Source organism: Gavia stellata, chromosome 8, assembly GCF_030936135.1.
Source record: "Gavia stellata isolate bGavSte3 chromosome 8, bGavSte3.hap2, whole genome shotgun sequence".
NCBI lineage: Eukaryota > Metazoa > Chordata > Aves > Gaviiformes > Gaviidae > Gavia > Gavia stellata.
The window spans coordinates 25,474,209-25,498,636 of NC_082601.1; the positions used below are offsets into that span (position 1 = coordinate 25,474,209).

General features: G+C 36.3%; 1 protein-coding gene across 1 annotated transcript in view; it reads right to left on the reverse strand.

The window, feature by feature from the left end:
• Positions 1–392: 392 nt before the first annotated feature.
• LNPK (lunapark, ER junction formation factor) overlaps positions 393–24,428 on the reverse strand; it is a 43,615-nt gene continuing 19,579 nt past the window's right edge. The window contains exons 7-13 of the mRNA XM_059820330.1: positions 23,584–23,664; positions 23,443–23,494; positions 15,902–16,120; positions 10,586–10,691; positions 9,830–9,900; positions 8,390–8,560; positions 393–1,690 (exon numbers count right to left, since the gene is read on the reverse strand). Coding sequence (XP_059676313.1) covers positions 1,494–1,690; positions 8,390–8,560; positions 9,830–9,900; positions 10,586–10,691; positions 15,902–16,120; positions 23,443–23,494; positions 23,584–23,664 — 897 coding nt within the window. The 3' untranslated portion in view covers positions 393–1,493. The remainder of the gene's footprint in view (positions 1,691–8,389; positions 8,561–9,829; positions 9,901–10,585; positions 10,692–15,901; positions 16,121–23,442; positions 23,495–23,583; positions 23,665–24,428) is intronic.

Sequence of the window (24,428 nt, forward strand, 5' to 3'; positions counted from 1 at the left end):
AAATAAAGCATATATTTGGAAAAGAAAATTAATTATTGCTGTTCACATAATAATCATGTCTCTCAAAGACATGGATGCTAAGGTCACGTTTAGAAACATGTTTTTCTTGTAGAGGGCTTTTCAGCTACTAAGATTTAGCTTTTTACTACCTTTACTGTAAAACCAGTTCACTTTGGGACCAAGACGGTAGATTAAAAAAATATTTTTGAAGTTTCCCCTTCCCTGCATATATTAAGGTACACAGAGAACATCTCACATGATAAAACTTTTATCAGAACTACTACTAAATCAACCAAGTTACACATGGTCAGCATTTATTTAAAAAAAAAACCCTCATTGATTTAGGTACCTCAATTCCAGGCACCAGAAAAATTCTAGTCCAGGTTCCCAACTGTTATATTTAACAGGAAATGCATAAGTGTCCTTAGCTTGAAAAGCTATACAATAAAGAAAGTACTGTTTCAGTAATCCAGCAACAAATATTCATTGTAATTTTAACAGTGAAAAGTATCAACAGACTTCAGGCACAGTTAGGAAAGTGTTTAGGCAAATGCACATGTGCTTCCCCTATTGATCAGGGATCCATTTCTATTCTACCAAAGCCACCTTAGCTACATACAGACATGCTCTTTTTAAGGTGTCATATTCCTTCTGAACTTCCACACAGTAACTGCAGAATAGCTGCATACAGCAGAACAGAAATTCAGTTTTAGGAATCACAAAGCAAGTATTGCTGCTAGATGTCTTTATTTTCCTTTAACAAAATACACAAAGGCACAAAATTCACTTATATCTTGTCATTACTGTACAGGTATAAATAGTGCTTTGTATTCAAGTACAATCAAGTGCAGAGACTTTCTATATTTTATGTAAACAACGAAACAGTTTTGTATGTATGTGCCTCTGGTTCATCTGCAATGCAAATACCAAAGGAGATGCCATTTATTGAGTGCCATTTAACTGAATTCTGTCAAAAAGTTAGACAATGAATAACATTAACACCACTGTAATGACACTTCCATACGCTTCAGTCAAATGTCGGATGACACTTTAGCTTGTAAACATCTGTGTATTTAAGATGTACTCAATTCATTTCAACAGGGAAGCATTAAAAAGTATCTTAAGTTCACTAGACCAAACCTACTAGGTCAGTTGCTGCCAGTAATTGCTCTTTACGTGTGACAGCTAGAGATGTCAAATTACAGGTCGCCCTTAGCAAAGCTTAAAATTTTAAGTTTTTAAATATACAAACTGAACAATGGCTACAACTGTTAGACTTCAACCAACTATACATTCTGTGTGTTAACTTATTTAAAGACACATGCTTAATTTACAATACCCACTCTTACACATAGCTTTGACATACTGTGACAGTTGGGGCAGTTTAAGCTCAAGCGAGATTTAAGTTGTACCATTAAAAAAAGCTCACCTGAAGAGCAACAACAGGCATCAACAAAGCTAAAAAACTAGCTACAGAAGGCACTTGAAGTACTTTATTCTGCTTTCATTAAAGATTCTTCACTTTGTTCAGCTGAAATAGACTCTGAAATAGAGTCTTCAGTTGTTGAAATGTTTTCTGCTTCTTCTTTTTCAACTTCTTCAGCTAGCTTGTCATTTAGCTGCTCAGGACTTGGTGCTTTATCATCTGTCTCATTTGTCTCAATGATCTGGGCTGTATCTTCTTCAGATTCTGTGAAAAGAAAAATTATGAAATAACCATTTCCAGAAATTAAGAGGTAGCTAATATTCTTAAAAAGCAAACAAAACAATATTTTTAAATCATACCCAGGTTTTGACTAGTAACTGCACGAAGTTCTCAACTGCTAAAAACTATTTTATTTTCCTAACAAGAGGGAAAATAGTTCAGAACCCACTACGAAAATATTATCTATCATTTGTATATGTTCTCCCTCAACAGAATCTTTCTAAACTTGTTCATTAATGTGAGACAGTGTCAGAAATAAGACATAATGGTAATTCAGCTTCTTTGTGCTTGGTAATGGAAGTTTTACCAACTGTATAGCTTTTTCTATAAGAGTTCAATCTGTACACAGAACCTAAACATTCTATTTGGTGGAAACTACTTTAAACATAAGGAGCCAGAAAACCAGAAAAAAAATTAGAATAATCTAGTTCTCAACATCTCAAAACAGCCAATGAAAATTACTGCATATTCCCAGTCTTCCCACAGGAAGTGTAGGAAGGATACACATGAGTTCTCTTTACTCTCAATCTGAGATGGGAGTTTCTTTGATAACAGCATATTTTGGAGATCGGTCAAAAATATTTATCATAAGTACTACCTCTAGTACTACCTCTAGTATTCTAGCTTCACAATAGGACTTCAGTAGTGTATGAGAAATAAGAGACAGTCACATTTTGAAGTAAGCATAACCACTGAAAAACCAAACACTAAGTGTTGCACTAAATGACACAAAGGTACTGTAGAAAGGTATTATTGATGGTGGTTTATTTATTGACTAGTATTAGTCAATACTATACAGCATTAATGTATACTGTGAAGGCAAGCAGTTTGCAAAACTGATGCAAAGTTACAGCTCAAAAATGTTAACCTTATCAAGTGTTTGTAATTTCATATTTATTAAAACACATTGGTGTCTGAAAGTAATCAGACTGCTTCAGGCTGATATTCACAGACTTCAAGCAGGACTAAAAGTTTTAGAACCATTGCTCTGCCTTCCCAGGTCACGACTGACAAAAGTAGCTGCTGCACACCCTTGTCCAGCAGACCTGGTACAACTGCGGTCCGTCACCAAGAACTCGAGACCACTCTTCCCACACACAGCTCCATCTAGGTAGTTTCAAGCTCTGCTTCAGACTGCTCAGTACAGCCCAGCTTCTCCATTTCTTCGTCTGATTTGATTTTCCATCTCAGCAAGTTTGCAGCCCAGCTTGCCTTCTGATCCAGCTTCCTTCCCTGCTTTCTCAATCACATGCTGCTCAACACCTGCCCTGGCTTCTTGTTCCAAAGTTTCTCTGAAGCTGTCTGTCAGACAGTCAATCCCCCTACTTCTGTGCAAGCAAATTAATGTTCCCAGTTTCTTTCCAGACTATTCCATTCTCCATTCCTACTCTTCAATTTCCATCTTGATCCCATCCCAGCCTGCGCTCAATCTTTATCTCCCAACTGTCAATTTTCTTTCTGTTTCATCTCTGTATTTTTCCTTCAGTCTCAAATTCTATGAATAAGTATGTGCCTTTTCCTGCTACAATCCCTCCACACTTGAGTTACATTCCTCCTTTATTGCTGTTCAGGCTCAAGTCAAAGTATAGGATGTGAGGAAGAGACAACTCTATGCCCTCTCAACTCATTTGTAGCGTAGCCCAACCCCATTACTTATTTACAGGGCTTCAGTCCTGCAGTCCTCAAGTGAATGATGCTTAGCACTTTGCAGAAGTGACTTGCTCTTCGTCTGATCAAGGTAAAGAGACTATTCACTCAGTCTGATCAGAAGGATGCCGAGCATCTACAACGTGTTTGAGGACAGCCCCAAGGACAATCAGCCACTAGTAGAAGCAAGCAGAAGCTTCTAATGAAACGGAGAAAAGGTGATCGCGTGCATGTTCTAATTAACTATATTCAAAGGAACAGGAGAAGGATATTGCTTTCATTTTTATATTCTACTAAAAAGTATGGAGACATTGCTTCTCTAAGAAAAAATTGTCAGGTATTGTACGGCTTTTCACTTCACCTTGCTCTTGATTAAACTTAATGAAATTCTTGAATCTCCAGAATATACAGTTAAAATGAACAAACTTACATGGAAAATTTTGGTCTAATAATTAAGTCTGACAAAGTTACAAGGAACTAAGGAGTAGGTCCTTTAAATGAGTAGTCAGGGCAATCGTAGTAAGTGGTGCTATAAACATGACCAACCTTCATTAAATATATACAGTGATTCCATTTTAAATACACCGATTAACAGAAAGCTTGCCTAAAGTCAACTTTATCTCAATTTTTCATAATTTAACTTATTGTAAGAGCAGTAGCTCACAAGAGAAAGCTCTGACTGTAAATTTAAAAATATGACAGAAGAAAATTAGTGTCCTTGATGATTAATATTTAATCCATGATTTAACTGAAGAATACAGCTACGCATACATGTTCTCAACAGCAAAACAGCCCTATGCCGGCCTGAGGCAAATTTAAAGTTGCATTGATACAGCTCTTAAAAAACCTGCGCCTGGCTACAGCAGTTCCTTCTTTCCCCCAGCACTCCTGCTTAATGCTTAGTACTTAGAAAGCACATGTAAAGTAATCAGCTACCCCTCTTCTTGTTGCAGAGAGTATTTCACTGCGTAACCAGTGAAATCACAATACTGCATCACTGTTAAATTAAGTAGAAGATGTATGTCTTATGTAGGAATTCAAAAAAAGGGTATACAATAAATGCACTAAAATGTAGCTGTTCTACTTGTACTTTCAAGATCTCTGGGACAAGTTTTCTCCATGACCGCAGCTCCCCATTAGGAGAGACTTTCACACAGTGCCATGTGTTTGAAATATCTTTAAGGAACATGTGCTTCACAGTACTCTGTGTTCATGGCTTTGATATCACAGAAAGCTATTTTGAAGCCTTTGAAGAAGAAGCCCGATAATAACATAGCATTTGATTCTGTGTACCCTTTACATCCTACCAAAAAGGCAAGCTATGTTCTTCAGCAAAACTGAACTGTGGTAGACTGGAAACATAATAAATTTTTAAACCCAAAGAACTTGTTTACAAGTCATTAAACTCAAGGTGAGTTGACCCATGTCTGCTTGAGAAATCATTGAATTCTAGCCACATTAGCTGAACTAAGGAAAGAGCACAGCAGGCAGAAACTCACATCTTCTAAAAGAAACAAGGGCTTACAAAAATATAGTGGGCTCATGCTGTCCTGTGAAAGCAGAGCACATTTGGTAAAAAGGCAAGCCAAATCTCTGAAAAAGATAAGATAAAGTTTCTGCTCCACCTATAACACTTGCCCAAAGCCAAGCTCTACTTTTGGTAGAACTCATAAATAAGCATGAACTTGAAGTGGCATTATTTCTGGAGGACAGCATTACTGTGAACCCTTCTGTTGAACAAACCAAGTTTCTGCACCTGCCTTTTAAATGGAAGTTCTTTCAAATGTAATAGCAGTTGCTGTATTCCAAGAATCCTTAGAAGTGACAGAGAATTAAATCATTGTAAAATACTTTGTCAAGATGGTCAAGGAATTCCATAAAAATCTGGAGACAACACAGGAAGCTGTCTCCATAAAGGGCTGACCACCGTGGTGAAATCTGAAGTTTAAGGGCATCTAATAAAGACCTCTGAACATCAGCACCAGATATTCACCACAAAACACCGAAACAGTCAAATTTTGTTTCAACCTTCAAAACATTGCTAAATGCTAAACCTGAATCAAAAACACAGGTTAACAATACCAAATATAGGGAAGGCAAAAATTAATCAAGAGGGTAAAAGTGGTTGCTGTTGGCTTTTTCAATATAATCCGAACATTAATACTTGTAAGAGAACCGACTAGCCTTTGATGAAAAAAATTCAAGATCCAGCCATTTAAGAAAAAGGTAAGAAAAGAACTGAAGTATATTACTTCATTCTGGTACTAAAATTTCCCAAGTTACTCTGCTGAACATTTGTGCCAGTAATCTGCATCAGATTGACAGCTGACGACTCCGTATTTCCAGAGGATTAAAAAAATCCAAGGTTCAATGCCAACAGCACTGCCCATAACCATTCTTCAGATCTCTTATCCACAGGAGTTGCATGCAACATGCTTGTCACTGCATGAGCACACAACTGAAAAAAGATTCAGCTTCATGCTCAACTCATTAGTAAAAGTAGCTGACTGGTAAGGAAAATATTTTCAGCACTTCTGTATCACATTAGCTTGCAGTTTCTTCAAGCTATACAGCTACGGTTTAAATTAGTTACAGATAAGAGTTGGATCTCCCTGTGTTGTCAACACTGTGGTGAAGTTGGTTTCCTCATGTTAATGTTTGTCTACACCTGTAAGTGAAGATATTCTCTATTCTTCCTATGACAGCAGCTATATTACTGTAGTGAACAAAAGCCTTCCCCAGAGCTCTACCTCAATAATAGCTTCATACCTTAAATTTACAATCAAGGAATATGTTCATTTATTAATAAAGCCCAACTGCCTGTAAGCATTTATGTTTCAAATTAGGGTTCTGATGGAAAAAGTGATTTACTGAAAATGGTATTTTCTTATTCATAAGAGATTACTTTGTGGCAAGTCGCAGGCAGTTAATGCACAGTGACAAACTGGTAGGGTAGCACTGGCCTCTTCTACATCAACAAGACATTTCTTAGATATTAATTATGTAAAATATTAACACATACTCTATTTCTGGCTGTTTACTAATTATCAAAACAGAATGGTTTATATCATCTTGGAGATTAAATATTCAGAAAAGATTAGATATTTAAGCTAGATAAAATCAAAAGTCAGCATAATAGTTAATTATTTCCTACACCTCTTCTGAAAAATTTCACCATATGCTTCCTAGCAGGAAAAGAGAACTGCGAATGAACCCGACAGTCGCTTCTTTTGTTGTTGTTAAATAAAGCAGCACATTAATACAAGGCCACACCAACAAAAAACAAGCAATTTTCAGTGTTAAAGGTAAATTGGTAAAATCATGTTTACGGCAATAAAACCACCCTATATTTTATCCTGAAATACACGATAAAATTCTGCTTTCAAAAAAGCAAAAATTATTTTGCAGAATTTTCACTCCTACATCTTAAGTGCCTAATGAAAATATCACACTAATTCTTAAGGTTTTACATATTTTACAACATCTGTAAACTGACTCAGGAGCTCAGACCCATTAAAGGCATAGTTTGATAAACATTTCCTTCAGTGATAGTACCAGCTTAATTAGCACCCCCTTCTCCCAAAACCTGCAGTTACGGATAATACTCAGAAGCCCTCGAGGCACACACCTCCAAGAGCTGAATATCCATCTTTAAGGGCTTCCCCATTTGATTCACACAGAGGAAAATAAGCGGAGTTTTGAAGACACCAGTAACAAATTATGTCTTTTCTGTAAGAATCTTTTAACTTTAAAAGCAGCCAGGAAGCTACTAACCTACCCTCCACTCACTGAAAAGATAACCAGATCATTTGAAGGCAAAGATGACATTTGCATCGTCTTAGCTTCATGCATCTGATTTCAGTCTTACTTTCATGCTAGTAATAGTACTTTTAATGAAGTAAGAGTGCGCTATGACACAGGAAAAGAAACTAAGTTTTCTCTATAAGGCACCTGCACCAGACCACACCCAGAGATGGCTATAGTTAGACATGACTTCCCTACCAGCCTCATGCAGCCTTCTCATGCCAGAAAGTAAAGGCCAATGCCATTTCGTACTCCCCATTTAAGATAATCGAGCAGAAACATTTCTTCTATTACACTCCGACAGTTTTCCACAGTTGGTATGTTTCTAGCCTGAATCTCAGGGCCGTGCACTATTCAATAGCTTCCCCCTCGTGATCTCTGTTTAAACTAACGTAAAATCCCATCAAGTACTCAATAGCACATCTGAGCGGAGATTCTCTGGTTTGAAATTATGATTTCTGGAGTTTTTTAAAACACTGCATCTTCCTGTTGGCTGTACACCAGATGCCTACTGTATCTGCAGACTATAAAACGTCTCAAAAGGAACTATGCTAAATTAAAACTGACAATTTGTCTTTGAACTCCCTGATTTTAAACAAGGCAGTTTTACTAGATTTTCCTGCCCTGAGGAAAACAGCAAAAGGAACAAAGGCAGAAATTCCAACACACCTCAATCAAATGACCTGCTGAACACAGTGAAAGTTAACCAGTTAAGGACATATTCCCTTCTTAACTATTTCTGTCATTTACAGTGCTATCTTCCATCTGTTTATCAGTAACATTAGAGTGAAAAATGTTGTTATGCCATGATTTGCATGAGACATATTTCCTAATACGAAGAAATTTTAGGGTAGACAGAAGACAATTGTATCAACAAGCTAAGCTAGAAGCAGGGACAAGAAGAACTAAAAAAATATAAACTGCACCCACTATGAAGTTAGAATAGAATAGACTATTTCAGTTGGAAGGGACCAACAATGATCATCTAGTCCAACTGCCTGACCAATTCAGGCCTGACCAAAAGTTAAAGCATGTTATTAAGGGCATTGTCCAAATGCCTCTTAAACACTGGCAGGCTTTGGGCATTAACCACCTCTCTAGGAAGCCTGTTACAGTGTTCGAGTTCTTCAGCTGTTCTTCTTCTTACAAAAACTCATCTAGACAGAAAGCCAGATGACGGGGGGATTTCATTAGACATTAAAAAAGAGCAGACTTCATGAGATTAGCACATACCTTCTGTCTGTTGAGTCTCCTGGGGCTTTCTCTCTCTAGGTTCTAGAGGGTCAGTTTCAGATCGCAATTCTGTAGATTGCTTTTTTTCAAAACTGAAGTCTGGAAGTCGTGGAGCCTGAGGTCTAGTTTTTCTTGCAGGATTCAAGAAAAAGCAGTAGGCACACCTAAATGCTATACAAAAGCACACGCAGTAAGTAGCCTCACTAATTCATTTCATGTTTCACCTTTATTTCTACACTGACTGTCCAAAATACTAAAACCAGAGAATTAAATAAGTGACTATCAGTACCTGAGAGTACCTCCATCAAATTTACACAAGCTGTTCCATATAGCTCCATTTTTAACTTCAGCATACATTTGCTTCTTAAAAACCTGTGCTTTCAGCTCTGCTGCACTTACGAGTACTGCCCACCACTGTGAAAGATTTGACCACAATGAACAAAATAATATAATTCAGTACCACAAGATGTTGTCACGTGATGTTCTATTCTTTCCTACAAAAGAATTAGGCTGACAGATTAATTTTCTTTTTCCCCTTAAGATGCCACTTTCTTCACCCTCTGACTAAGGGGATTCTATGGATTCTGCAACGTATGTCTCACTCTGCTTTTTAAGGAGCATTCTGCTCCAGTGGTGCTTAATTAAGAAAAAGCAGTTTTGTTCTGGAGAAGTACTCGATACCACTTCATAATTAAGTGCATATTTCCCCCAAAAAAAACAAGGGGGGAAGTGGCAATTTCTTACACAATTGAATTGTGAACTCACTTAAGCTGACATACCAACTACATATCTTTGGTTCCATAGGAGACGTTCAGCTTGTTCTTACAATGCTGTGTATTTATTCATAAAATTAAGCGAAACAAAATTAAATAGAAGGTTTATTAAGATTCCCTCATTTCTTAAACATCAGGCTTACACTTGTGGTAGAAAGGAGGCAAAATAAAACATCTGTGTTCAATAAAGAGCTGTGTCTGTCTTAAGTTACTGTCAGCCATAAATTCACATATAGCCCCCTAGGGCTTGTTCCCACTCCTTTTCCAATACCCCCCCCCAAGATCTTCTTGCCAAAGCAAAATTTTGTTTAAGTTCTGGTAAGAGAGGCACACTTTAATGTCAGATAGTTTCCCAACATAAAACCCTTCTGAGAACCATTCATAGCCAGTAGCAATTCTCAGGGATGTATTGGAGGAGGCTTATTTCTACTGAATCGTTTTCTACACATAAAATCCTTGGCCTGAAGGTTGCAATAAAGCACTTCTCTAAGTCTTGAAGTGAATCTTAAGATACAGAGTAATAAGTTCCCATAAAACTGTTCCCATATGAAGTGGCATTTCACAGTGTCAGTTAAGCACTTAACTGCAACCGAAATGAAGTATGATGCATGCTAGTTATAAAACTTAAGCCAATTGACTAGAGAGTCTACCACAGATTAGCTCTTACCTATGTATTCAAACTCCTCCTTCAAAGCCATACCATTGTGAGAAAAACATTGCTGACATATAAGGGCATACCTAGAAAACATGAATAATATATAATTACATACCTTTAAGTAATAACACACTGAAGTGAGATGCATTTTACCTTAGATATTGACTAATAGCTTAGATATTTACTCTTAAAAGGTAATTTCCACAGTGCAATTATTATCCTTTAAAGCAAACTAAATCTGTATATTAAAAAATAGGTTTTAAAGTTGGTTTAAAAACAGTGAAATAGTCTTAGCTACAATTTAAACCTCATGGTTCAACATATTTTTAGTATCATCATTGTCAGAAAACAACATCCAAGTTAAGTTTATATTTCATTAGAATACAGTCAATATGACAAGTGACCATGGTTAACATGGAAGTTCTGATGGCAATCTAAAAGCATTTGTAATGGTAATAAGCTGAAGTGCTAAGATAATAAAATTATTTTCTTTAGTTCAATATAATTAATTTACCTTCTTAAGCATAGATTCTTCTTTGTATCACATGGCTAATACCACCCAAAGTGGAGATTAATTTTGTCAAAATGTTACAATTTTTACTGCAAAGAGATTTCAGGTGAAGCACTAAGAAAGGGCCATTTCATTATGAAAATTTCCGACAAATTAATTTGCTATTCTTTTAACCTTGATGCAACTGGCTTAAAAAAAAAGATTAAGAAGCTTCCTATCTCTTAAGTGTTTAGGTATTTCCTTTAGCAACATTTTACCTGTTCTGAGGACCATCGCCAACCAAATATTCAATAACTCTATCAACAACTCCTCTTTCTCGAGGAAGAATAGGTCTTGCTAAAGGAGGGCCTGGAGGATGAAGACCTAGGAAGACACAAACTATGTCAAAATTATTTGCAACTATATTATTATAGATAATCTGATATTTCACTGTGTGTGCTAGTGTAATAAAATAATTGCACCTACTTAATATACATAGCCATATTTCTTAGTCCACTAGGAAAACTGTAGGATTTTTAAACCCATAATAGTTGAAGGTTCTTCTTCTGCTTCTTTAGCTTATAATCTTATTAAATCACTCTACTTTTACACCTTGGATATGTAATTAAATTTATAATTTCTAAAGAACTTAAGGCATCAATGGTATTTACTGATTACTCACAAATACAGGCTTTTTAAGCAAAGAAAAACTCCTTATTTGAATTTTCTTCCTATACTGTCAATTCTACATATTCAACACTTCAAATTTACACCAATAATCTGGTAAAATCAATTACAACAGTAGAAGAACTAAAGATGTTACCAAAGAAGCACCCACTGGTTTCTGTGTAATTACTGTACCACATAAGCATGCCCTCGTTGTGCATTCAGTCTACACGTTAAACCCATCTAGCCATTTGGCATTTTGGTAATCCCATGTTTAACAGAAAGTTGGATAATTTCAGATTTATGCTGGTCAAAGAAGCCAGAAGGCCACTATTAAGATATCATTTTTCATATCCCATGTGTTTAACAAACTACCATCCAAATAAAACTCCATTAAGAACACGTAACAGCAATAGCTGGTACCACCTTTTTCACCTCTGTTTACATATGGCAGTTAAGGTAGACCAGTGGCACAAACTTGTCTCTCCACAAAGTTTTAAAACATCTGGTCTATTGCACAAGACCACTGCAAGCTGCCAATTTCCATTTATGTAGCTTTAAGTTCTTACATCTACCTTTCTTTCCAGCCTTAAAACAGAAGATGCTAGACATAATGAGCAAAATGCAATTTGGTAAGAAACTAAGTCTGAATAAATAATAAATAATAATTTGAATGTGACCATTCAAATAACTGAGTATCTGAAACTTCTTCCCAAGGCCACACACCTGGCCAAGACACATTTTACACAAGCACAGGAGGTATTAATTTACAGTACTTTCAACAAACAGATACCAGACAGATAGCCTTGAATGCAAAATAATTAAGTGGCACTTGGGGGAGGGGGAAATAAATACTTAAAATGTATTTCCATAAGATCTTTATGAATCGCATTCAAAGGCCACAAAAAAGGATGTTTGAATAGGACAATGAACCAGTCCTTTTAGAATTCTGAAACTGGGACAAAATGGTCAGCTTCAAGTCACCTGAAGACAAAATTATGAAACGTGACAGATAAGACTCAGTTTAACCCAACAACAAAAGGACTTGTAACTACACGGAAGTCCTATTGAAGCTCAAGATAGTTAAGAAGGTTAGACAGAAAGAATTGAACTAATATTAGCAGGTTTCGTACTGAGATGAGGATATGGTAATCTGAAGCCATGAAAGAATTAAGTATATCTAATTCGTAGAAGTAAAATTCTCAAGGCACAAAAAGCAACCAGCATTTTCTCAGGGAAGAGTTCTGGCTTGTAGCTACTCTCACGATATCCAGTAAAAAAGATACACAAAGGCATGGCTTAAAAGAAAGGCTTTTAATGACCACAGATTCAGGCTTCAATTTTCTTTTCAATTTGCTGTATGCTTCCAATATTTTTCTTGGGAAGGTATGTTTCACAGAATCCCCCATAAAGCCCAATAAAAAAAGAGGAAGCTAAAGGGTAAAACAATCTGAACCCACTATCTGAAGATGCAAAAAGATTTTTAAAAAAATCCAAATAAAGGACTACCAAAAGAGTAGAGTTTGTTAGCAAAGGAGGACATTTGAAGGACATTTGAGTGACACCATGGAAAAAAACAGTGGAGTTCAAGCTTCTCAGAAGACAGATTTAACTTTCTTGTAGCACCTTAGCTGGGGACAGCACCAGGACATGCACAGTCATAGCTTCCAGTAAAACTGATACTCTTTCATAAAGATACGCACAGAAGTAACACATACCTCTTAAGTAGAGTACACATAGGCAAAGACAACACAGAAAGTCTTACTATTTGATAAGCTGATCCAAGATGGGCCTTAAGTTTAAATACAGCATTAAGATGTAACTGGCAGCAATTACCATCTCAAGCTTTCTAGCTTTTAAACTTCACAGATTGGAACAACAAAGGAAAAAGAGTAACTTGTGGTAGAATGTGCTACATTGTGGTAAACCTCAATATGAATGCCATGTACAGAGAACCTCCATCCTCCATGGCAAACATCAGAAACATTGTAGGAATCAAACATTTTCAGCAGTGCCTTCTCGAAGTGCGACACATAGAATGAGACTACTCCTGCCATTAAGGTTGTAATACTTCCATCAGCACAGCCTTTCAAAACACCTCTCATCAATACTGGATAACTGACCTAAATGGACTGTCCTGATCTTTACAAGCACAATAAAATTTCATCAGAAAATACTGCAATTTACAACCCTTCAATAAGCACAAAAAAGTTTCATGCTCAACACAAGTGTTTCTAGAATAGCCCTCATTTTCACAAACAAGAGAACTGAATTCAGAAGATAGTAATGTGAATGCATTCCCAAGTTATTCCTGTATTCTGTCAACAAGCAGGAAGCCAGACTAAGAAAATCCTCACTGCAGCAAGGCAGAACAAATTCAGTGCAACATAAACTGGACCTAATGCTTCATTTTATAGATTTTGAAAAAGCTGTCCAGAGAAGAGTTCAGGCAAAATGCATTTCCTAAAGCACCTGAAAGACCCAATACTTCCATTAAAAAAAGTGAATGGACAACATCCGACGTAGGTGTGAAGTATAGATCTGGAGCACTGATATAATCTGCAATAAAATTAAAACTCTAGAATAATTTTATGAATACCTGGCTAACACTCAAACGTGTATTTAGCCCTATATTCAAAAGGCCAAATTTTCATATGACCCGTATATCACCAAAATATGATAAGTTTCTAGAAGTTAATAAACAAGGTAAAAATTAAATAAAGTTACCTAGAATGAAACATCACAACATTCTCCAAGAACAACTTCAATTACCTGCCTACTAATAACTCAAACCAACCATCTTAGTTCTCATGCTGTTATGGACACCAGTAATTAATATAAACATCAAAAGCAATCATTGTAGAAAGACTGGTCATTTCTGCAAAGCTTGGCAAACTCTCAACTACCTGCTGGTTATTAATTTTCAAGCATATGGGAGCTCTGTGGTAATACACGTTAAATTGATTCTCTTCTACAAAATATAGTATAATGAAAATGAATTATTAATCTTCTCTAAAGTAGAGATAATTAAGGCTATTCATATTTGTTGCAAGCCATGCATAAACTTAGATGCAATTATATTACTCTTATAGATACTGAATTTACATAGTTTTCACTACAGCTACATGACTTAGATTTTATATGCCTGGAAGGTTTGGGGAAATTCAAGAGAAAACAGGGCTTCCACATTAACTGACAAGTCCAGTGGCTTCCATTGCTATCTATGACAAAATAACACATTTGGTCAAAATACCAGTTATTAGTGAAAAAACCATATGTGCCTGTAAAGCATTATCACAAAATCTACATTAAATATTTTAATTAATAGGCTTGGCAACTGTCCTTTCAAGCAAGTCCATTAATTTTTTTTTTCCTTCTTCCTCTAAACCATTTCTGCAGTAAAGGCTGAATTTCATCCAGCTTATTCAAGATGCCTGAATCTTCCCTTAAGAATAAAACTATTATATAGCTGGTATTATTTTATTATATAGCCAGCTTCTTAAACAAGAAGGAGCATGCGATTTTAAACTCATCAAGGAGTTTTCAATAAGCAGGTTTCAGTAAACTTGGTTTGTAACCAAATTACCAACTTCCTGGTGCAAGGAGCTGATTTCTGATACTTCAAGATAATCAAGACTTATTAATAACTTGCCTTTACAGTTCACTTCATGGATAAAAACAAATTTAGCAGTTTTGTAATACAGGTAAACAATGACTAACAAAAAATAATGCTTAATGGACTCTGAAGAGAAGCAAGAGATCACAACTTTTCATGACAAGTTTATTCCACTACACTAAACAATATGAACAGGCATTTTAACATTCAGCTGCCCAAGATCATCCATTAGGAGATCGAATGTCAATATATTACGTATAGTCCTACTTTCAGATTTTATCATGGAAGTTAGTAAGCAAGGACATACAGTTTGTAAGACTTAAGTAACTTAAAGTTAAAAATCAGGAACCTGGGGCAGAGAAAAATATTCTTGATCACTGTATAAAGAGCAAAGAACTACTCCACATTACAGTGGTACTCAGAAGATTCTTGGCAAGTTGCATCCCTTCTATTTTCAAGACAGCATTTCATCTCCTTTCTTGCCTTGTGATCCAACTTTCCAGACATCCTGCAACAAATGAAAGGCCTGGCACTAACCCATACGTGGCTTTACCATCCATGAGGATAATGAGAACAACACCTCCCCCCCAAAGCTCTCAAATTTTGCTATCCCTCCTATAGAATTTAGTTCATGTTCTATTTAAAAAAAGTGCATTCCATCTGAACACCAAGTCAGGAATCAAGGGAAAAGTATTTTCAGGATATGAAACCAAATTTTAAGGAGCACTCATTTCTACCAGGTATCAACTTGTTGCTAAACTTTTGACTCGGTACCAACACACCAATGTGATTTTACAAGAATTAAGCTACAACACAGACAACTTTTCTGGTGTATTTGGTATTTTACACTTTAATCTATGAGTATAGATTGCATGACTATACCTCCTAGAGTAAAAGTTTAAATAAATGTCAAGATGCATGTTAAAAAATATGTGCAGGGTTTAGCGAGAAACATGAATGTATTCTGAAAGTGTTCTCCTCTGTACCTGATTTATATAAGTGTAGAGCTCCTCTAAACTAAGAGCATAAAAAGGTATGCTATATTGTTGACTACAGAATACTGCAAAGTTTTATTGCCATTTAAACAAAGAAGCCATAACAGTTAAACGAGCTCAGGCAATAGGTTTCAGCATCAAAAGGTGCCAGCTGTAAAGAGTTATGGCTAATTGAATATGGAACTCCTGCTTAATCAGATAACTGCTCTGCTATTTCCAAATGAAATGCCATTTCCATACTGTCTGAAAATGGCCTATTTTATTGGTAACCAGAGAAAACAATATAAACTGTAAATAACATTAAGTGCTGTGTTTACCCATTCCAGGCACTGAAGTAGCAGGAGATCCAGGGCGCCTTGGCAAAACATTAGACTGCAAGGATGGCACAACAGTTCTTTCTGGGGGTCCACTCAGAGCTGATGTGTCTCTCTGCAGATTAGGAGATCCTGGAACCAGTGATTTTGGAGAGCCTTGTTTAGGAGTTGCAGGCAGAGGCGTAGAAGCATTTCTTTGAGCTGTGGTCCTCTGACGAATTTCTGACAAGAACATGTGCATACTGAATTTAACATCTAGCATTATAAACAAGAGATTAGTAAAGTACATTAATATAGTTATTCCAACCAGCAAATTACAGAGTCAAACAAAACCAGAAAGGTCTATAACTAAAGATCACCAGCTGCCTGGCTGAGCATGCCATAGAAATAAACCCCACACAGAATACTGTATTTTAATAGCAATAATCATTAACTCTTAAATACTTAAGGCAAAATTCTTCTAGAAGAAAATTAGCAGATACCTACCTTACGATTCTGTTCTCTAAGGCAGAATGTTGGAGATATGAACAGCTAGGTTCAAACCACAATGTACAGACAGAACTGATCACTGTTTTTACTCTATGGTTTAACCATGCTTCCAAGTATTTAGCTTTCCATGGGACCAAAATCTATTCAGTCAATGTCCAAAATATCCAGGCTAAGTGCCCAGAGTTATAAAAAATTTTTCAGATTGGATAAATGAAGCAATTCTACAGAAGAAAAAGTAATGCTTTATTCAGATCATACAGTCTTGTACATTTTTTTCAGCAACGCTACTAACAAGCCACATGCTTGGATTGTCACAAAGCAAGAACAGGCTCTGCTGGAACATATCTTTACTTTCACATCTTCTCACTCCACTGTCAGAGTTACTATCAAATCACCATTATACATGATAGGTTTCCTCAGTTGTTCTTACCTGAAGGCAGAGTTCTCATTAACACCAATGGGACTATAATTCCAGTAATATATTAAGGTTTGGTTGTTATATTATTCATGCAAACCTGAAGTTCCATGATATTTATATGCAAGTTTGTTCCCCAAAACAAGTCAGGAAGAGTGCTCATGAACAGCAGTTACTATCATCTATTTCTCATCCCATCTATACCTAATCACCTCTAGGGATCCTTTGAAATACACTATTGCAACAAATCAAATGTCAATGTAACCCTCACTTTAGGGCTGTGGACATTAGCATGGTTAATAAGTGACAACTTAGTCTCTAAAAGTTACACCCCAAGAATGCCTACACCTAAGGCTATAGTACCCTACAGAGTTAGTGTCCAGCACCCACATTAGTTTGAACAAGCTTGTCTTCCTTCACAACAAATGGAATTTAACATTAGAATTGGACTTTAAATGCATCTCCCTGAGTTTCAAGATTAGAGAGATTTTATCTGCTGACATTGTGTCAGGCTAGAAAAGTTTAAATCCTTAGCAGGCAGTTTACAGGTCCGCTGGCAACTGGCCACGAGTAGATGGGCGTGCTAAAGTCTGAAGGAATGATCCCTGTCCCCAGAAGTACAAGACTACCACGCTAAGCTTCTGTATGGGCTGGAGAAGGCGGGGAGTGTGCAACACCAGCGTACACTAGCTAAGAAAAAAGTTATCATCACTGGAGCACTACGTCAAACATAAAAGTTCTGTTGGAAAATTGCCAACATCAGTGCCACAAAACTGCAACATACATAGGCTATATTCTTGCCTACTTACCTGTACATATAAATAGGGTTATTATACACCAAAAGAAAGAATAAAAGACTCTTTGGTATCGTCAGTTAGAAGACTACAAACGCATAAAGTCTTACTAAAAATCCACCTAGTTCAGTTTCCTACAGAGCAGAACAAATTACTAGTTTTCCTCTGCCACACCTTCATGTGCATGACTGCATTACCTCACACAACTATCATCCAAGTTAGAACACCCAATGAGTATGAAGATTCTGTATTTTAACCTGGTTTTAGCAAGTAAATTTTGTCCCCTCATTATTTGAGCTGTTTTGAATCTGGAAACCAGGATAAATTGGTGAGGTAGTTGCAGAAATTCCTTTAAGGTTTCCTTGGTGACTTGTTTCTATTTTGAAAACTGCTCCTGAAAGTTTTATTCTAATCAAGAATTCATTTATGATGAACCTCACCATTGACATTTCTTTGAGAGCTTTTTGTGAGAGACCTTAGTAGTAACCTTTCAAGTCTAACTACACTAGAATTGCATCATCTTCTCCATGCCATCTGACCAACAGGCATGACTCATCTACAAACAATATACTGATTCTGCCCCATGATTTACTTATCCATATGTTCAAGTTTGTGTTATAGTTTCCACTCATGTACTAGTTTCAAAAATCAACATAAAGGTATGCAATTTCTCAACTCTTCTCAGCTCCACAGATCTTTAAAAAAAGTGATAAATATGAAGCCTAACTCCACCTATTCCCAGATCATTTTAAATATCTATAAAAAGACATTTTAATCCACTGCTAAGATTTTCTTCATTGTTTTTCATTACAAAGCCTGCCTTATTATGATTTTACATTACTATAATTTCTATATATGGATGTTACTTCTATGTGTTGAAGGCTGTCTTCCTATATTCATGTGGTTTAGGCATGTCAGTTTTGGTTGCTTAACAGCTCTGAGTCTGTTTCGATAGGTCATGGATATATCCACATTTATTCTGAGCCCATAAACTATTCTTAAGCAATTCCCATGCCACCAGCAAGAGCTTTGCCCATTTTGCCTGTTCTTTCTGAAGGGTCATTTTTGGCAAGCCTCCTCTACAACGACTTTCAATTTTTACAAAGCTACTGCTACTATAATGACTCTTTCCCTGTATTTTTGCTCCTACAAAGATGTTGAACCCAAGTATTTCACAGTCAGTATTACAGAGATGTGCTTCATTAGTTCTAGTCTCATTACAAAGGTAAGAATGCAAGACTTATTGCTGGTTTCCACAAAATGATATCAGGTTATTCACAAGTTGTTTTTTTTTTTTCCCCTCCACTTAGAAGTTCCTTTGGCTTTCACTCTATTCTTATTTCATACCTAAGAGAACTTAGCAACACTCTGCTGCTCCCCAAGTAAGAGAAGTTACTAGAAGAACTTACATTATAAGAAAATGAGAAATGCTCTCCTTGCAAGACCAACAGCCCATCCATCCCAGTATTTCATCTCTTAGAGTGGTTGTAGATGTTATTTAATGACAACACACAAACCTGAATGATTTATGTTGCCTACATCTGTGATACCACCCCCAGGATCCACAAACACATTGTCAGGGACATTAGAGTACAGCCCTGTCTAATCGTTTTAGTATCACATATGGACCCTGTTGCCCTTGAACTCCTCTAATTCCTTTTAAACCTGCTGTGCACTTTCACAATAACAGCCCTAATATTCCTCTGCAGTAATTGGATATGATCTATATACTTCTCAAATTCCCTTATGACGAGATGCGATGTGTTAATAAATGAGCCTCTTGCAAAGTTCCGGATTTCTGTAACTCAAGTTCCACAAGTTAGCCGAGTAACATGTCCATCAGGTTTCAACGCTAACACAATATACAGCTACTGCTGATGTAGTTTCAATGAAGTTTTGCAATTTTCCAAGGTTTTTTTCTTCCTTGAATGATTTTTGTGCATCTGCAAACCAACTGTATGAAGACAGATAAATAACTTAATAGAACTTTTATTCTTCAAGCACACTGGAGTCCAAATTCTGCAGCTACCTGCACTGAACAATACAGATCCATAAGCAGACACATTACTTAACAGGGCTACTACTCACAGCTGATGATTCAGTATGATCTCTTAAAGAATATTAAGATATTGCCAGTGGTGAGACAGTTGTATCTTTCATGTTTACAAGCATAACTATTTTATTTCTCCCTCACTTCAAAACTCCTTGATTTTTGTAGAGAAGAATACACAATTTTTGAAGAGCTAGAGCAAAATGCAGGTCAATATATACTTCACATAACTCATTGGCTTTAGTGGCAAAGACCAACCAAGAATTTTCTTTCTTCCTCCTCATGCCTGTACCAGTCCCACAGCTTGCAACCATCTGTTATTGCACTATTTCTAATTCAGGTCATGGAGTGATCTCCTTTACAATATAGCCCTGCTAACAGTTGTATTAGCACAATGAAGGGAGCAGGTATCAACAACAGGATATTGTTGATAAATATTTATTCCACAGCTGATATATACTTACCCTATTTTTTCCATATGGTCAAACTACTGAATAACTATATGCTCATTTAACTCTACCCCTCAAAACATTTCTGAATAGATAACATGGCACTTAAGTTTTCAAATTCCTTTCCTTCTGGATTTCCAGGTGCTTTCTTACGCCAAACTCAAGATTCATCTGAACCACCTGTTAAAACTACAATTATTTAAGAAGCATGTGTCAAAAAAAAAAATCACAAAAACTTCAAAAAGAGCTAAATACATATGAAAACTGGGGCACTACCAGTTGTTTTTCTGAGAACCAACTATTATATAATGCTGATTAAATCTTTGTACTAATTGGCATGATGCGCAAGTTTCCATTTCAACTGGTAAGTCAAAAACATAGCAACTAACCTTTCGTCAGCTACCTCATACACAACATTGTCCGATCTGATTATACACTGGTCATTATTTACCCTCTTTTCAAAAAGGCTCAATTACAGAGCTCAAGATAATGAGTTCTGCTGCCTGGCTAGTTTGTGTCCAAAGTGAGTAAACAGAAGATCAAGTAAGCTTTAATGTTAACTTGTTAACAGATATTTTATTATTCCAAATCACTATAATTCTACCAACATACTGCATACACCAAATTACACCACAACCACATTAAGGTGTTATCTAGTTACAGTAAGTTATAAGCTGCACAGAACAGAAGCTAGTATTTGTTTTGAGCAGATACTATTTAGTGTGAACAGCAACAAGCTAGTAGTGTTTTGATAGCTAAAAATTGAAATAATTGCTGCACATACCAAGAACAAGTTAATTGGAAAGTAAGTCTCCACAGTTTCACAAGCTAAAGCCAAACACAGCATGTCCCTCTTGAACTATAATGCATCTACAAAATACAAGACTCTGAATATCCACATTTACATGTACAAAAAGGAGCACAAATTCTAAATTCAATGTGTTAGAGAACAGATCGGAAAAAGAGAAAAAAGGAAGTTGTGGTGTATATGAACAAAATTATATACAATCACAGAATCATTTAGGTTGGAAAAGACCCTCAATATCATCGAATCCAACCGTAAACCATGATAACTTACAAAATTTATTTTCCAAAATCCTTTCCAAGGCTAAACTGCACTTTTATTCAGGATAAAGTAAATTGTTTACTTTAATGTGGATGCACCCAAAGAACTTGAATAATGTTTGAATCAGAAGTGTACTTTACATTTTCTCAATTCTGTCCTCACTTAGACATCTCTAGTTCACACCAAAACACAGTCTCAGACAGCAGCACTTACATTCTTCTCAAATTAAACTGAAAGATGCTCTCCACCAGGTCCATGAGACCAGTTTACAGCGAGCCCTAAATAAAAACCTCTAAACATATATAGTGTGGGCAACCTTCTCTGCAACAACTGTTTCACTCTATAAGTCTACTCCTATTATACCACGCTTATTAATGTAGACCACAGCCTGTAGTGGCTGGCTGTCAGAAATACTTCTAACTCTCTCAGAACCTCTCCCTCATAGCCCTTCTATTATCAGTGAAGTCAAAAATCAACACAACACGCCATATGCTGGATCCAACTAACCTACTTTTGACTAATTCAGAACCCTGGATCAAAAGCACACACACTGTGCTTTGTAAACCCAAACATACACAAAACTAGTTATAGAGACTGAGCAACTCACTTGTCATGATCGCTACTTACACAGCCTGGGCAGAGGGGAAGAGAACAACCCTATAACTCAGGAGTTTCAAAAACGCAGGTGGTACCTCTTAATAAAGCCAGGGTGACTAAAAATTTCTCATTGTCTATTTAACTTATAGCTAGTTATCTCTAGAATTCTACATAGAAACATACATTTCCAGGCAGTTTCATCCCCTGGTCAGCATTCCTTGCATTCTACAAACAGATCTATCACCCTACTTCTGGAGTGATTTCCAACATATCTCAAGGAGAAGGATGAATATGAAGAGTTAAAAAAAGACTACATAAACATTACAGGTATGACAGAAAATTCTTGGCAACCACCCATGAGCTGTATTGAGACAGAGAACAGAACAGGGTGTCAGAATGGTCCTTCAGCCTTAAAAAACTATGAATGCCGCAGAAATGGAATGATGGGAGAGACAGGTAAGGAGAAAACTTGAGAAAAAGCTGTTGTGCCTAGGACACCAGAAGAGATAAAAGCTTTACTGCTAACATACTGCACTGCAACTACTCACTGTCAATGTCAACAAGTAAGAATGGGCTAAAAATGTTTTCATGACAATTTGAAGCTAAGCAAGAAAAACAAAACAGTGGATTTGACCATGCAACTTATTAACACCTTTGTTAGTAAATCCAGGTGCTCTGCACCCATCAAAACCAGCACTCCAAGAGCAAAAAAAGAGACAAATAAAAGTTTGGTTACTCACAAGAATTGGACACAAAGTTGACAATTCTAATACATGCTCTAAAGCAATCTGTTTATTTTATGGAAAATTATGCACATCAGATTCTGCAGTCTATTTTGAGCACCAGCCCCTACAGATCTAAGCTTGTTACAGCAACAAATTAGTACTCGCCTACAAAGGTACATCTCTAAGTGTATCTTCAGTATTATAATGCAAGGTGTCCTTTATACTGTTTTAATACTAGCATTTTCAGTTTAACTACAGCCTATTATACTCAACTTTAAGAAAAACTTACAGTAGTTTGTTTGCATAAATATCTTTTTTTAAATTATAGTCCACATTTTTAATGCAAACATTCTACTGGGAGAGATCTTTTCAGTCTTGAAACTTGTATGTGCTATCTAGAAACAAGGCTTCCTTGAAACGCATGCAAGTTTTCTTCGATTTTTTTTTTTATTATTTTAATTCAATAGCACCTTTAAATGGAACATCATATACAAGAACTGTCTATTCTTTGCGTCTAGAAAATATCCGATTTCTGCACTAGCTTTGTAGAATCTCTCCATCCACCATATAAAAGTAGTTTAAGAACTGGATTAGGAAAGGTCTAACTAGCCAGAAATAGAAACAGAGTTGAAAAGCTAAGTCAATGAACATTACATAAGATTTGAAAGCACCTTAGTATTCTAGAAAAATTGCAAGTATGCCACAAGTTAATTTTCTCTCTGCTTTAGCATCAAGCAGCATTAAACATCCCACTGTCTAGAAGAGGATCAGCCTTTAGTAATAGATCCCCTGTCTGAAAAACACAGAACAGCAATGGGTATAGTGTAATAAACAGTCTATTAACCCTAAATAAAGGTCAATTGATCTACAAATTTTATCATAGAGAGACTTCTGGAGTGGAAATTGCTATGAAAGACGAGTATCTATGCTAAAGAGCAGCCGTCTTACAGGGCTATTACCTTGTCCAGGTCTTGGGGTTGCAGATGTTCCAGCAGATGGCAGTTCAGCCTCCTGCCAATTAATTATAAAATAACATTATCTGAACGTTCAGCTCTACAGTACCTTTCATATTAAATCAGTATCAATACCGAGATTCTTACCTTTGCACTTGATTCTGGATCAAACCTTTCAAGGATTAATTTAGCAGTCTTGTAAGTTTCCTTCTCCATTACTTCCTCAAGCTGGAAACAAAAAGTTCCACACATCAATACAGAATTCTTCAAAGTATTTTCCCCCTATATCCTTGCATTTACAAACAACTTACTAATGTTACCAAAAGTCCAATGAACTGGTAACATGTTCAGATACCTGCAGATTTGCTGTATTCAATGGAAACGAAATTTTGCTTTCAAAAGTAGTTTGGAAACCCTAATGCACTACTTGTATTTAACAGCTTTATTGCAAGGAAACACCAAATATTGCTAATTGTTTACATATAATGAGAAGAATAATTACATGCACCAACTTCAATAATGGAATGTGCAAAAATCTATCAGCCATCATTATTGGAAGTTATTAGACATGACAAGCGAATGACAGGCAATTCCTTAGATTTATTTCCTCATAGCACTTAATGCTATTAATTTAAGGAAGGTCATTAGCCAAATGCTTTACAGAATAAAGTCTCTGTGCCAATTAACTGCTGTCAGCATCGATTTTAGATTATTTATTAGCAGAAGCAATTAGCCTGCTGCAAATGCTGTGAAAACTCACTAACTAGAGAACAGCCATGGAATTTGCGCAAATGACTTTAAGGGCTGGATCTCCATCTTTACAGTGATTCAAACAGCTCTTCAGAAAAAAGGGAACATGTTAAGAATTTAAATAAAAAAATTTACCGAGAACTACGCATACTTTAGGGAGTATAATTAAAGCACTTCATTATTACAGCATTTTATTTACAATGCACTCAAGTGGCTTTATAGCTAATACATGGGCTTAATTA